At 41.6% G+C, this 15,643-nt stretch overlaps 1 protein-coding gene across 1 annotated transcript; it reads left to right on the top strand.

Annotated features, from left to right (window-relative positions):
• Positions 1 to 1,620: 1,620 nt before the first annotated feature.
• On the top strand, positions 1,621 to 4,108 carry enam (enamelin). Its single transcript, XM_020496022.2, has 7 exons — positions 1,621 to 1,726; positions 2,315 to 2,375; positions 2,528 to 2,551; positions 2,698 to 2,769; positions 2,930 to 2,953; positions 3,156 to 3,251; positions 3,438 to 4,108. Exons 2-7 carry the CDS (start codon positions 2,322 to 2,324, stop codon positions 3,804 to 3,806), a joined length of 639 nt encoding a protein of 212 aa, XP_020351611.1. The 5' UTR covers positions 1,621 to 1,726; positions 2,315 to 2,321; the 3' UTR covers positions 3,807 to 4,108.
• The last annotated feature ends 11,535 nt before the right edge of the window (positions 4,109 to 15,643 follow it).

The following is a 15,643-nucleotide window of genomic DNA, read 5'->3' as shown; positions in this document are numbered from 1 at the left end:
GTGAAAAGTCAACTGCCATTTACTCATGAGGTGCTTACCTGTTGCACCCTCTACAACTACTGTGATTATTAGTATTTGACCCTGCTGGTCATCTATAAACGTTTGAACATCTTGGCCATGTACTGTAATAATCTCAACCCTGCACACGCAGAAGAGGACTGGCCACCCCTCAGAGCCTGGTTCCCGTCTAGGTTTCTTCCTAGGTTCCTACCTGTCTAGGGAGTTTTTCCTAGCCACCGTGCTTCTACATCTGCATTGCTTGCTGTTTGGGGTTTTACGTTGGGTTTCTGTATAGCACTGTGTGACATCGGCTGATGTAAAAAAGGGCTTTATAAATACATTTGAATGATTGATTGATATCAGAACTCTCCCGTTCCATACTTCACAAAACTGATCAATGCACACCCCATACTCTATAGCCCAGGGGCCTTAGAAATGTCTACGTAAGAATTTCAACAATGTATTTTCTAAAGCTGCCACCCCAAACCTTGTCTTTGTAGTATTTGTTATATATATTGCGTATTTTAACGCTGTATTATATTATAAGTGTTTTGCTATTTTAGGATTTTACTATTTGATAATTATTTATGATTAATGATATGATTGTAAATTGGTGTACAATTCAGTCTATGACTGCAAGAAACCAATAAAACCTACTACAAATAGAGTATTGTGACCAGGTGTGAAAATACAGTGAAGTGGAAGAGAACTGTTATGTTTAGTAAGGTACAAAGTCATAGACATGCTGTGGCAGTCCTCTTAATTTGACTACAAGGCACCCACTTTCACAACCTCCCTCTTCCTTCAGCACAATAGTATTTTTCAGCTCTAGACAAAGCAGAAAGCAACAAGTTGCCAAGATTCTTATCGTATCTCCATGAAGTCTCACAGCTCAGCATATTCTTAAGTGGCATGTGTGTATGTTATGGATTGTGGAATGTTTAGAATACTGTACCTGATTATCACACATTGATGTAACTCCTCTTATCTGATTTGGTCCACACCACCATCATGGCTAATCTAACCTTTACATCCAACATTCAAAATACCCTTGTGCATCTGTGATATGAATCAGACATGCCCTAACCAATGAAGAGGGAAAAACCTGTTAAAAATATCACTGTGTTCACAACAACGACAAAAGAGAAGGATTGATGTTTAATATCTCTCTGCACCATCAGTGTGTTCGAGTCAGTGTGTTGACAGACTGTTAATTAAAAATGTTAAAGGAATGTACGCTTTTGAGCTCCAATATCTATCAAGGCCTTTGTTCTGAGTTTGATTGACTTGGCACTACCCCTTATGCCTTTATGGAGATAATTACCCTATTGCTAACAGACTGTAAGAACTTTTAAGTCCCAAAAGAGATATTTTATTAATGTAACCATGAGAGATACACTCGATTGATGCCCTCTACTTTAGTTTGAGAATCTTTTCAAGTTTGGGGTTTACTTGGGAGGGGGGGATGTGTGGTGTGGTAAGCATAATTGCACGGTGTGTAATTAAAGATAATAGGGGCATTAAGACTCCACGTCTTACTTGAGTTTTGAAGAGAAAGGAGATTTCATCAAACAACAGTGGCATGCACATTTGTCGGGGTGCAAAGACCTGATTGGTTGTCGCAGGTGGTTCCAGAGTATAAATTGACTTTGAGTGAGAAATTATGTAGTTCATTCTTTCCCACATCAAGACCACTGCTTCACTTGCTCCTGATACCAAGACAAAGGTGAGATTCTAGATTTCCATTTCACAGTATACAGAAAAGTATACAGTTTACAGTTTGGGAGAAAGCTTTTGTTTTTCTGTATTATTATATCACAGACTACTTACGTTACATTATTGAATACTTTTAAGCATATATTTAAGAAAGTGCTGCTGAAAATAAATGTTGTTCAGCAAGTAATATTTTTCTCAAAATAAAATGCACCCTTGTTTCAATACCTTTCAATGCCTCACCTTGTGAGGATGAGGGCGCCTTTTTCTAAAATGCTTTTTGAGATTGGAGAACACATTGGTAGGGATCTTTTTACAATTTCTCCATACAGAATCTTTCCAGATCATTAATTTCCCCTCAACTTTGTTGCAACGGCTTCGAGGGCATTACCACTTACTTATGGGGCTACTTTTTTGCGAGAAAACAATAAAACAATACTACTCTGAGAAATTGTATTAGTATGAAAGAATATAATTTCCCATTTTTGGGGTTTTGGAGCATACGATATTTGTATTCATTTTATACAGTATTTTCTGCTCATTTTTATCAAGGGTGCCAATAATTTTGGACCTGACCGTATATCCTCTTTCTCTGTTTAAGGATCAAGATGATATCTGTGGTGCTATTGATGTGCCTGCTGGGCTTCTCCCTGGCTGCTCCAGTAAGTCTCCAAACCCAGACCATGTTGTTTACCTTCTGATTGAATCGTTTTATGCTTGAGCTTCAATTGTACGCTGGTGTTCTTTTGATGTTGACATAAGTCTGTGTGTTGACTGGATGATGATTATCAAAATGCTGTGTTGTGCCTTGCAGACTCCTGATAGTGGAAGCGATGAGGTAGGTGGATTTCAGTTTCGACATCTCTTAACAACATCATGCAATCATCATGTCACGTCATGTCATGGACATGGGAAAGGGGTTTCAATTACCTTAACTACTACCTTAATGACATGTTTGGTTCCACATCTGGTATTTCCCAGCAGGTTGCAGCACATGCCAACGAGGCCCTGAGATGGATGGAGCTCTACAGAATGTATGGTTCCCTCGGACAACTGGTTAGAGGGCAGCCATTTTGTTTCGGATTTAACTTGCACAACATGTTAGACATATAACAACTTTCAATGGAATAAAAGGAAGATAATGGAATAATTAGCTCTGTATATCAACCATATCAGTGATCATCTAATCAATTTAATTATTTTCTTTCCTCCGAAGGCTGCACCAGCTCAGCCCCCAATGGTAAATGTTGCTTTTAGAAACTCTTTAAAAAACTGTAGATGCATGCTGTAGAAAGACTATTCTCATAAACATCCGTAGCTTTTCTAACACTTCTATCACTCCTTGCGAGACTCAAGACTCAATACCCTGTTTTAGAGCTGATAGTGACACCATAATGTTGTCTGAAAACTCTTATGGACTGAACCATTTGTGGTGTGAACAGTTGAATGCACCTGCTGCAGCCCCTGCTGCCCCAGCTCAAGACCCCAAATTCTTCTACCCACCACCACCAATGAACTCAGATGAAGAGGCCCCAGTGGTGAGCTCATGGTCCTTTAAATCAGTTTGAATTAATCTGCTAAATTGTTAAAAAGCATCAGTGGGTTTCCTCTCCATCTCTCTAAGAGAAGAGATACGAATTACTGTAATATAATGCTTACAAATGTGTTCATTGTGATGTGAGCGTGTGTTCAACCCCTTCTCATGCTCACTATCCCTCTTTCAGCCCCGCTATGGCGGCTATGGCAGATATTATCCCTATCCTGGCCTGGCTGCCCCTGCTGCCCCTGCCGTCCCTCTGAACTCTGACGAGGTTGGAGAGGACGAGGCTGCCACTGAAACCGAGGCTGAGCCAGCAGTGGACCACGCAGCTGAGGAACCAGCAGTTGTGGATACCGCCGCCCCAGTAGACCCAGCTGATGCAGCCCCTGTAGACCCAGCCGTGGATGTACCTATCGATGTTGTTATACCCGCTGCCGTCGACATCCCTGCCACCGTTGCCACTGACATCATTGTCATCGATCCTGCTCTCATAGCACCAATCGACACCATCGTGGTGGCTGGGCCTTTAGACCCTACCCTCCCTGTTATGTAGGCACCACAGCAATGGTTGCCAGCCTGCTCTTGTGTTGAGCCAGGGAGACATTCCCTGTCATTGTCATAGTAACACAAAGGCAGAAACAACAGTTATGGGAAAAAGGCAGGGTAGGAGCGGCGAGGTCTATGTTATGGCTACTTGAATAGGGACTGAAATGGAATTTGGCAAATCTCTGTGAACCTCTATGTGTGAATGAGCCTGTACTGTCATTGTGCAGTCACAAAAAGATATGATGATTCAGTCTTTTCTCTTTGTGCTTATTTCGTTCTTTAAATAAAAATGCCTGTTGAGATACTGCACTTGATGCTCTTTTTTATCAGCAGAAGAATTTATGTTTTATGATGTGATACTTCACATTACTTTGGAACAAGAGACTAGATGTGTACCCCATTTACCCCATTTCAATTGTCCCACTGTCAAGCCATGTACTCCTTAGATAATATTTGTTTTGCAGTCTAATAAATCCCGTTTAGTATAGACCATTACAGAGAAATTCATTATTTCATTCAGGCAGGTCTTTAAAAAACACTATCATACTAAAATGAAGTATTTCAAAAGAACATGCAGTGCCGTGCAAAAGTATTCATCCCCCTTGGCGTTTATCCTATTTTGTTGCATTACAACCTGGAATTTAAATTGATGTAATTTAAATTTAAATTTCATGTAATGGACATGCACAAATTAGTCCAAATTGGGGAAGTGAAATAAAAATTTAAACAGAATTTAAGAAATTAGAAATGTATTCACCCACTTATGCTATGAAGCCCCTAAATAAGATCTTGTGCAACCAATTACCTTCAGAAGTCACATAATTAGTTAGATTGCACACAGGTGGACTTCATTTAAGTGTCACATGATCTGTCACATGATCTCAATATATATATACACCTGTTCTGTTCTGAAAGGCCCCAGAGTCTGCAACACCAATAAGCAAGGGGCACCACCAAGCGGCACCATGAAGACCAAGGAGCTCTCCAAACAGGTCAGGGACAATGTTGTGGAGAAGTACAGATCAGGGTGGGTTATAAAAGAATATCGGAAACTTTGAACATCCCAAGGAGCACCATTAAATCCACTATTTAAAAAAGGAAAGAATATGGCACCACAACAAACCTGCCAAGAGAGGGCTGCCCACCAAAACTCATGGCGGAGATTGGAGTATCTGTCCATAGGAACACTTTAAGTTGTACACTCTACAGAGCTGAGCTTTACAGAAAAGTAGCCAGAAAAAAGCCAAGATAGAAATAAGCAAACGCATTTGGTGTTCCCCAAAAGGCATGTGGGAGACTCCCCAACCACATAGAAGAAGGTACTCTGGTCATATGAGACTAAAATTGAGCTATATGGCCATCAAGGAAAACGCTATGTCTGCCGCAAACCCAACACTTCTCATCACCCCGAGAGTACCATCCCCACAGTGAAGCATGGTGGTAGCAGCATCATGCTGTGGAGATGTTTTCCATCAGCAGGGACTGGGAAACTGGTCAGAATTGAAGGAATGATGGATGGTGCTCAATACAGGGAAATTCTTGAGGGAAACCTGTTTCAGTCTTCCAGAGATTTGAGACTGGGACGGAGGTTCACCTTTCAGCAGGAGAATGACCCTAAGCATACTGCTAAAGCAACACTCACGTGATTTAAGGGGAAACATTTACATGTCTTGGTATGGCCTAGTCAAAGCCCAGACCTCAATCCAATTGAGAATCTGTGGGATGACATAAAGATTGCTGTACTGCTGGAGGGGGGAAATAGTTATGCACGCTCAAGTGTTTTTTGATGTTGTCTTATTTCCTGTTTGTTTCACAAATAAAAATATTTTGCATCTTCAAACTGGTAGGCATGTTGTTTAAATCAAATGACACAAAACCCCCAAAAATACATTTTATTTCCAGGTTGTATGGCAACAAAATAGGAAAAATACCAAAGATTTGTTTGGCAAATGTTGTTTTGGAAAATGTGTCAATGGTGTATTGGAGGGGAAGTCAGGTGCAGGAGAGCAGAGTATAATGAATAGGCACACTTTTATTAAAGTTCCAAAAACGAGAGCGCGACATAAATCAAACGCGCTCAAAAAACGGAACATAAAAGTAAAGTGCGTAAACTAACACCACATAACATGAAACAATTACACACAAAACATGATGGGAAACAGAGGGTTAAATACAAGTAGATTGATTTGGGAGATGAAGACCATGTGTGTATGGAAACAAGACAAGACAAATGGATATATGAAAAATTGAGCGGTGATGGCTAGAAAGCTGGTGACTTTGATCACCGGACGCCGCCCGAACAAGGAAAGGAGCCGACTTAGGTGGAAGTTGTGACAAAATGTAGGTGTTAGAAACTTTAGATGTTGCTCCTTCCGATGATCTATAGAAAACAAAACATCTGGATTGAATGCATTTGAAAATATATTTTGGCCTTGACTTTGAACTTGATTAACGACACTGCGATTGAATCAGCCAGTCAATTAAATGCGAGGTAATTAAATGCATCAAATTCTGGGGTGGGGCTTGACAATGGGTCAATTAGCACATATCCATATCTTACTTAAAGTGATAGTTCACAGAAAATACAAGGGAAGGTAACAAGATAAGATGATTTGGACAAAATATGCTAATATTGGGGATATTGACTAGCATTTGCAGACAATAGCCAGATGAACATAAACAACGCATGGATTGCTATCTTACACTTTCTGTAAACTACATGGTAAGAACACTAATATCTAATTTTGTATTTTGGGTGAACTATCACTTTAAACCCTCAGTCTGTGAGGAGCATAGGTCATCCAGTTAATAAATAGTAAAAAACAAACCTGTCTTCCAGCTTGTTTTATCTCATCATAGACAGTATCATGTTCATTGTGATTTGTTACTATGCACAGTCTGCAGATAAGTGTCTGGTCTGTTCTGCAGAACACTAAAACTCTAAAACTCTGTGGCGCACCACAGAAGAGGCAGAACCTCTGCCTTGGGTTTTCCGGTCACTTCCAACAGTGTGTGTTTTTATACATACTTTGTAGGGTACTTTGTAGTGGTGTTTAACCTTTTACTAAATCAGGGTCACACAGTGTTTCTTGGTAGTCTTCAACAAATCTACTTTGAAACAAAAGTATACACCTCACTCACATGGTTATGGGCAAAAGAAAAAGAAGATGTGTACCATGTCAGATATAGAGTTGAAAAGTATTACATTTTGAGTTTGCATCCCAATATTACACTTTATATACATCACAGAAGACAAACATAACAACACCGATTGACAACACTGACATAGAAACATCAGATTTGCCACCAGAGCTCTTTATAGGACACATCACTGCACTCTATACTCTGTAACTGGATCATCGCTGTATACCTGTCACAAGACCCACTGGTTGATGCTAATTTATAAAACCCATTTAGGCCTCACTCTCCCATTTCTGAGATATCTACTGCAGCCATCATCCTCTCCCGTTCTGCCAGTCACATTCTGTTAAAGGTCCCCAATGCACAGACATCTTTTCAGTTCGCTGCAGCTAGCGACTGGAACGAGCTGAAAAAAACACCCAAACTGGGCAGTTTTGTCTCATTCTCTTCATTCAAAGACTCAAATCATGGACACTCTGACAGTTGTGGCTGCTTTGCGTGATGCATTGTTCTCTATCTTCTTGCCCTTTGTGCTGTTGTTTCTGCCCAATAATGGTTACCCTGTTTTGAGCTGCTACCATGTTGTGCTGTTGCCATGTTGTATTGCTACAATGCTGTGTTGTCATGTGTTGCTGTCTTGCTATGTTGTTGTCTTAGGTCTCTCTTTATGTGGTGTTGTGTTGTCTTTCTTGTTGTGACGTATTTTGTGTCCTATATTTATATTGCATGTATTTTTAATTTTTAATCCCAGGTCCCCATCCCCGCGGGAGGCCTTTTGCCTTTTGGTAGGCTGTCATAGTAAATAAGAATTTGTTCTTAACTGATTTGCCTAGTTAATAAAGAAATGATAAATAAAATAAAGAAATAAATAACGATATGGCAGAGGATGAAAAGCCACAACACATAAGTTCTCAACAACAGGTTATGGTCAAAATAATATCAAAGGCTACACTGAAATATAACAGCTCTCACAATCTTCTTATTATCAATTTCTTTCAACCAATCATCAGTCATTTGTGTCGGTGCAGTACATGTTGAGTGTCCTTCTCTATAAGCCTGCTGTTGATTTGATTAGTTTGACAATAACGTTTCCACCTCAAACTTGCAATGCTTTTCTTTCATTCTTTTTTTTTTTTAAACATGAGCCTAAGTTTGCCCATTTTTGTCAATTAAGTATTTGCATTTTTATTGATTATGGATCCCCATTATCTACTCTTCCTGGGGTCCAGCAGAATTAAGGCAGTTATGCAATTTTTAAAACATTACAATACATTCACTACATAATTCACAACACACTAGGTGCGTGCCCTCAGGCCCATACAACACTACCACATATCTACAACACAAAATCCACAGGTACCTGTATGTATAATGCGTATGTTATCATGTGTGTTTATGCATGTGTCTGTGCCTTTGTTTGTGTTACTTCACAGTCCCTGCTGTTCCATAACATGTATTTTTACCTGCTTTCTAAATCTGATTCTACAGCTTGCATCAGTTACCTGATGTGGAATAGAGTTCCATGTAGTCATGGCTCTATGTAGTACTGTGCACCTCCCATAGTCTGTTCTGTACTTGGGAACTGTGAATAGATCTCTGGTGGCATGTCTTGTGGGGTAGGCATGGGTGTATTTTAAACAGACATCTCAGTACCTTCAACTTGTCAACCTCTTACGAAAACAATAAATGATGATGTCTATCTCTCTTCCACTATGAGCCATGAGAGATTGACATGCATGTTGTTAATGTTAGCTCTCCGTGTAGTTTTAAGGGCCAGCGGTGCTGATCTGTTCTGTTCTGAGCAAACTGCAATTTTCCCAAGTCCCTCTTTGTGGCACCTGACCACACTACTGAACAGGAGACACAACCAGGGCCTGTAGGACTTGCCTTGTTGATTGTGTTGTTAAGAATGCAGAGCCACACATTATTATGGACAGACTTCTCCCCATTTTAGCTACTTTTGTATCAATATGTTTTGATCATGACAGTTTACAATCCAGGGTAACTCCAAGCAGTTTAATCACCTCAACTTGCTCAATTTCCACATTATTCATTACGAGATGTAGTTGAGGTTTAGGGTTTAGTGAATGATTTGTCCAAAATACAGTGCTTTTAGTTTTGGAGATATTTAGGACTAACATTCCTTGCTACCCATTCTGAAACTAACTGCAGCTCTTTGTTAAGTGTTGCAGTCATTTCAGTCGCTGTAGTAGCTGAAATGTATACAGAAGTGTTGAGTCATCCGCATACATAGACACACTGGCCTTACTCAAAGCCAGTGGCATGTCGTTAGTAAAGATTGAAAAAAGCAAGGGGCCTAAACAGCCTCCCTGGGGAATTCCTGCTTTTACCAGGATTATGTTTGACAGACTTCCATTAAAGAACAGCCTCTGAGTTCTGTTAGACAAGTAACTCTTTATTCACATTATAGCAGGGGGTGTAAAGCCATAACACATGAGATTTTCCAGCAGCAGACTATGATCGATAAGGTCAAAAGCTGCACTGAAGTCTTACAAGACAGCCCCCACAATAATTGATCATCAATTTCTCTCAGCTCATCAGTGATTAATCAGTAATCATTAAAATAATTGACAACATCAAATGGTTTTGTGATGAATAAGCCATCTGATTCGATAAATTATGGAGTTGAATCTGTCTTTATGCCCATCATTTCATTTAAAGTTCTCAAAAGTTCGTTCTTTACATCATTGATCTTGGCTTCATAATAGTTTATTCTTCTTTTTGTTGAGTTTGGTCACATAATTTCTCAATTTGCAGTAAATCAGCCAGTCAGATGTGCATCCAGGCTTATTAGCCACTTTTATGCCCCATCTCTTTCAACCATACAGTTTTTCAATTCCTTATCAATCCATGGAGCCTCAACAGTTCTAACAGTCATTTTCATAACAGGTGCATGTTTATCAATAATTAGAAGAATCAATTTCATGAATTCAAGTGCAGCATCGGGATCTTTCTTAATCACATCAGACCAACACATTTTTAACATCATCCACCTAAGAATCACAGCAAAATATATTGTAAGATCTCTTATCCACTATTTTAGGCCCAGATTTTGGAACTTTGGCTTTCCTGAATATAGCCATTATATTGTGATCACTGCTGCTCTTTGTTTTTCTTTTTTTAGGTATTTTTTTAACTGCATTGTTGGTTAAGGGCTTGCAAGTCGGCACATGGCTTGCAAGTCGGCACAGGCTTTATAAAAAAATATATATATTTTTTTTATTTCACCTTTATTTAACCAGGTAGGCTAGTTGAGAACAAGTTCTCATTTGCAACTGCGACCTGGCCAAGATAAAGCATAGCAGTGTGAACAGACAACACAGAGTTACACATGGAGTAAACAATTAACAAGTCAATAACACAGTAGAAAAAAGAGAGTCTATATACATTGTGTGCAAAAGGCATGAGGAGGTAGGCGAATGATTACAATTTTGCAGATTAACACTGGAGTGATAAATGATCAGATGGTCATGTACAGGTAGAGATATTGGTGTGCAAAAGAGCAGAAAAGTAAATAAATAAAAACAGTATGGGGATGAGGTAGGTAAAACTGGGTGGCTATTTACCGATGTACAGACTATGTACAGCTGCAGCGATCGGTTAGCTGCTCAGATAGCAGATGTTTGAAGTTGGTGAGGGAGATAAAAGTCTCCAACTTCAGCGATTTTTGCAATTCGTTCCAGTCACAGGTAGCAGAGAACTGGAACGAAAGGCGGCCAAATGAGGTGTTGGCTTTAGGGATGATCAGTGAGATACACCTGCTGGAGCGCGTGCTACGGATGGGTGTTGCCATCGTGACCAGTGAACTGAGATAAGGCGGAGCTTTACCTAGCATGGACTTGTAGATGACCTGGAGCCAGTGGGTCTGGCGACGAATATGTAGCGAGGGCCAGCCGACTAGAGCATACAAGTCGCAGAGGTGGGTGGTATAAGGTGCTTTAGTGACAAAACGGATGGCACTGTGATAAACTGCATCCAGTTTGCTGAGTAGAGTGTTGGAAGCAATTTTGTAGATGACATCGCCGAAGTCGAGGATCGGTAGGATAGTCAGTTTTACTAAGGTAAGTTTGGCGGCGTGAGTGAAGGAGGCTTTGTTGTGGAATAGAAAGCCGGCTCTTGATTTGATTTTCGATTGGAGATGTTTGTTATGAGTCTGGAAGGAGAGTTTACAGTCTAGCCAGACACCTAGGTACTTATAGATGTCCACATATTCAAGGTCAGAACCATCCAGGGTGGTGATGCTGGTCAGTGTGGTCAGGGTGCAGGCAGCGAACGGTTGAAAAGCATGCATTTGGTTTTACTAGCGTTTAAGAGCAGTTGGAGGCCACGGAAGGAGTGTTGTATGGCATTGAAGCTCGTTTGGAGGTTAGATAGCACAGTGTCCAAGGACGGGCCGGAGGTATATAGAATGGTGTCGTCTGCATAGAGGTGGATCAGGGAATCGCCCGCAGCAAGAGCAACATCATTGATATATACAGAGAAAAGAGTCGGCCCGAGGATTGAACCCTGTGGCACCCCCATAGAGACTGCCAGAGGACCGGACAGCATGCCCTCCGATTTGACACACTGAACTCTGTCTGCAAAGTAATTGGTGAACCAGGCAAGGCAGTCATCCGAAAAACCGAGGCTACTGAGTCTGCCGATAAGAATATGGTGATTGACAGAGTCGAAAGCCTTGGCAAGGTCGATGAAGACGGCTGCACAGTACTGTCTTTTATCGATGGCGGTTATGATATCGTTTAGTACCTTGAGCGTGGCTGAGGTGCACCCGTGACCGGCTCAGAAACCAGATTGCACAGCGGAGAAGGTACGGTGGGATTCGAGATGGTCAGTGACCTGTTTGTTGACTTGGCTTTCGAAGACCTTAGATAGGCAGGGCAGGATGGATATAGGTCTGTAACAGTTTGGGTCCAGGGTGTCTCCCCCTTTGAAGAGGGGGATGACTGCGGCAGCTTTCCAATCCTTGGGGATCTCAGACGATATGAAAGAGAGGTTGAACAGGCTGGTAATAGGGGTTGCGACAATGGCGGCGGATAGTTTCAGAAATAGAGGGTCCACATTGTCAAGCCCAGCTGATTTGTACGGGTCCAGGTTTTGCAGCTCTTTCAGAACATCTGCTATCTGGATTTGGGTAAAGGAGAACCTGGAGAGGCTTAGGCGAGTAGCTGCGGGGGGGGGGCGGAGCTGTTGGCCGAGGTTGGAGTAGCCAGGCGGAAGGCATGACCAGCTGTTGAGAAATGCTTGTTGAAGTTTTCGATAATCATGGATTTATCGGTGGTGACCGTGTTACCTAGATACATTTAAAATATGTGATATTGTGTATAGACGTAACAAAATATAGAAAAGCCAAGGGATCTGAATACTTTCCCCAAAGCACTGTATGTCTGTAATGAACACGACGGGAGACAGAGAGCTGGTTTCAAGCGCAGGTGTTAAAACCTGTTACGGCTAGATGTTCTGCTAGTGGAACTCCTCGACAACATCCGGTGAAATGGCAGAGCACCAAATTCAAATGAAATATGAAACTTTCATGAAATCACATATGCAATACACCAAATTAAAGCTACACTTGTTGTTAATCTAGTCAACGTGTCAGATTTCAAAAAGGCTTTATGGCGAAAGCAAACCATGCGATTATCTGAGGATAGCACCCCACCAAACAAACACATGACATTCATATTTCAACCCGCCAGGCGCGACACAAAATGCAGAACTAATGATATAATTCATGCATTACCTTTGAAGATCTTCTTTTGTTGAAACTCTAATATGTCCCATAAACATCACAAACAGTCTTTTTGTTCGATAAATTCCGTCGTTATATCTCCAAAATGTCAATTTATTTGGTGCGTTTGATCCAGAAAAACACCGGTTCCAACTCGCGCAACATGACTACAAAATATCTAATAAGTTACCTGTAAACGTATTTCAAACAACTTTCCTAATACCACTTTAGCTATTTTTTAACATAAATAATCGATACAATTTAAGACGTGATAAACTGTGTTCAATACCGGATGAAAACAAAGTGGAGCGAGCTTTCAGGTCGTGCGCCCCTAACAAACAGTACACTAGACTCGACCCTCGTTCTGAACAGCCCTACTTCTTCATTTCTCAAAGGAAAAAAATCTACCAATTTCTAAAGACTTTTGACATCTAGTGTAAGTGATAGGAACTTCAAGCAAGTGCCTTAGAAATCTAGATCCCCCATAGAAACCCCATCTTTTCTGGATGGATTTTTCTCAGGTTTTTGCCTGCCATATCAGTTCTGTTATACTCACAGACATTATTCAAACTGTTTTAGACACTTTAGAGTGTTTTCTATCTGAATCTACCAATTATATGCATATCCTAGCTTCTGGGCCTGAGTAGCAGGCAGTTTACTTTGGGCATGCTTTTCATCAGGATGTCAAAATACTGCCCCCTAGCCCAAAGAGGTTAATTAACTGTTGTGCCAATTGTTCATCAATGAAATTACCTGTGGCCCCCCGAGTCCACTAGTCCCTCCACAAACTGAGTGACCCCATTAGTAGAAGAGCCGGGATACCGAACTACCTTTTGGTAATATTCAAAAACGTAGAGGTGCTTACCTCAGAAGTGGAGGTGTTGTGGTCATCCCTTTGCGGGGGGGTGAATCGGACAGCTATTGAGTAGGTGGTTACTCTCTCCACAATAAATGCACAGGTATTCACATAACCTCCGATGTCTCTCGGCAGGCGTGAGGGGGGTGCAGCCGAGTTGCATGGGTTCGGGGCTATTAGACCATGGGGAACGAGAGAAGGGCATGGAAGACACGCAGGCCATGGGCGACTGTATAGGTCTGCGGTCCACCAGTAGGTTGCCAATGGATATCGACATCCGGATGTATTGGTTAAATCTCCTCTGCAGGCCAGTTCGGGTCTGTAAGTCCCGATTCACTGCCTTCCTGAAGACAAACAATGTATACGAAATGCTTCAGTCTGGTTTTAGACCCCATCATAGCACTGAGACTGCACTTGTGAAGGTGGTAAATGACCTTTTAATGGCATCAGACCGAGGCTCTGCATCTGTCCTCGTGCTCCTAGACCTCAGTGCTGCTTTTGATACCATCGAGTCCATCGAGTTCTGGCCTGGTTAAGATCTTATCTGTCGGAAAGATATCAGTTTGTCTCTGTGAATGGTTTGTCCTCTGACAAATCAACTGTAAATTTCGGTGTTTCTCAAGTTTTCGTTTTAGGACCACTATTGTTTTCACTATATATTTTACCTCTTGGGGATGTCATTCGAAAACATAATGTTAGCTTTCACTGCTATGCGGATGACACACAGCTGTACATTTCAATGAAACATGGTGAAGCCCCAAAATTGCCCTCGCTAGAAGCATGTGTTTCAGACATAAGGAAGTGGATGGCTGCAAACGTTCTACTTTTAAACTCGGACAAAACAGAGATGCTTGTTCTAGGTCCCAAGAAACAAAGAGATCTTCTGTTGAATCTGACAATTAATCTTAATGGTTGTACAGTCGTCTCAAATAAAACGGTGAAGGACCTCGGCGTTACTCTAGACCCTGATCTCTCTTTTGAAGAACATATCAAGACGATTTCAAGGGCAGCTTTTTTCCATCTTTGTAACATTGCAAAAATCTGAAACTTTCTGTCCAAAAATGATGCAGAAAAATTAATCCATGCTTTTGTCACTTCTAGGTTAGACTACTGCAATGCTCTACTTTCCGGCTACCCGGATAAATCACTAAATAAACTTCAGTTAGTGCTAAATACGGCTGCTAGAATCCTGACTAGAACCAAAAAATTTGATCATATTACTCCAGTGCTAGCCTCCCTACATTGGCTTCCTGTCAAGGCAAGGGTGATTTCAAGGTTTTACTGCTACTCCTATCTCTCTGATTTGGTCCTGCCATACATACCTACACGTACGCTACGGTCAGAAGACGCAGGCCTCCTAATTGTCCCTAGAATTTCTAAGCAAACAGCTGGAGGCAGGGTTTTCTCCTATAGAGCTCAGTTTTTATGGAATGGTCTGCCTTGCCCATGTGAGAGATGCAAACTCGGTCTCAACCTTTAAGTCTTTACTGAAGACTCATCTCTTCAGTGGGTCATATGATTGAGTGTAGTCTGGCCCAGGAGTGTGAAGGTGAACGGAAAGGCTCTGGAGCAACAAACCACCCTTGCTGTCTCTGCCTGGCCGGTTCCCCTCTTTCCACTGGGATTCTCTGCCTCTATCCCTATTACAGGGGCTAAGTCACTGGCTTACTGGTGCTCTTTCATGCCGTCCCTAGGAGGGGTGCGTCACTTTAGTGGGTTGAGTCACTGATGTGATCTTCCTGTCTGGGTTGGCGCCCCCCCCCCCCTTGGGTTGTGCCGTGGCGGAGATCTTTGTGGGCTATACTCGGCCTTGTCTCAGGATGGTAAGTTGGTGGTTGAAGATATCCCTCTAGTGGTGTGGGGGCTGTGCTTTGGCAAAGTGGGTGGGGTTATATCCTTCCTGTTTGGCCCTGTCTGGGGGTATCATCGGATGGGGCCCCAGTGTCTCCTGACCCCTCCTGTCTCAGCCTCCAGTATTTATGCTGCAATAGTTTATGTGTCGGGGGGCTAGGGTCAGTTTGTTATATCTGGAGTACTTCTCCTGTCTAATCCGGTGTCCTGTGTGAATTTAAGTATGCTCTCTCTAATTCTCTCTTTCTCT

This window comes from Oncorhynchus kisutch, linkage group LG12, assembly GCF_002021735.2.
Source record: "Oncorhynchus kisutch isolate 150728-3 linkage group LG12, Okis_V2, whole genome shotgun sequence".
Lineage (NCBI taxonomy): Eukaryota > Metazoa > Chordata > Actinopteri > Salmoniformes > Salmonidae > Oncorhynchus > Oncorhynchus kisutch.
The sequence above is the reverse complement of the archived record's forward strand: the minus strand, read 5'-3'. Positions and strand labels throughout refer to the sequence as shown.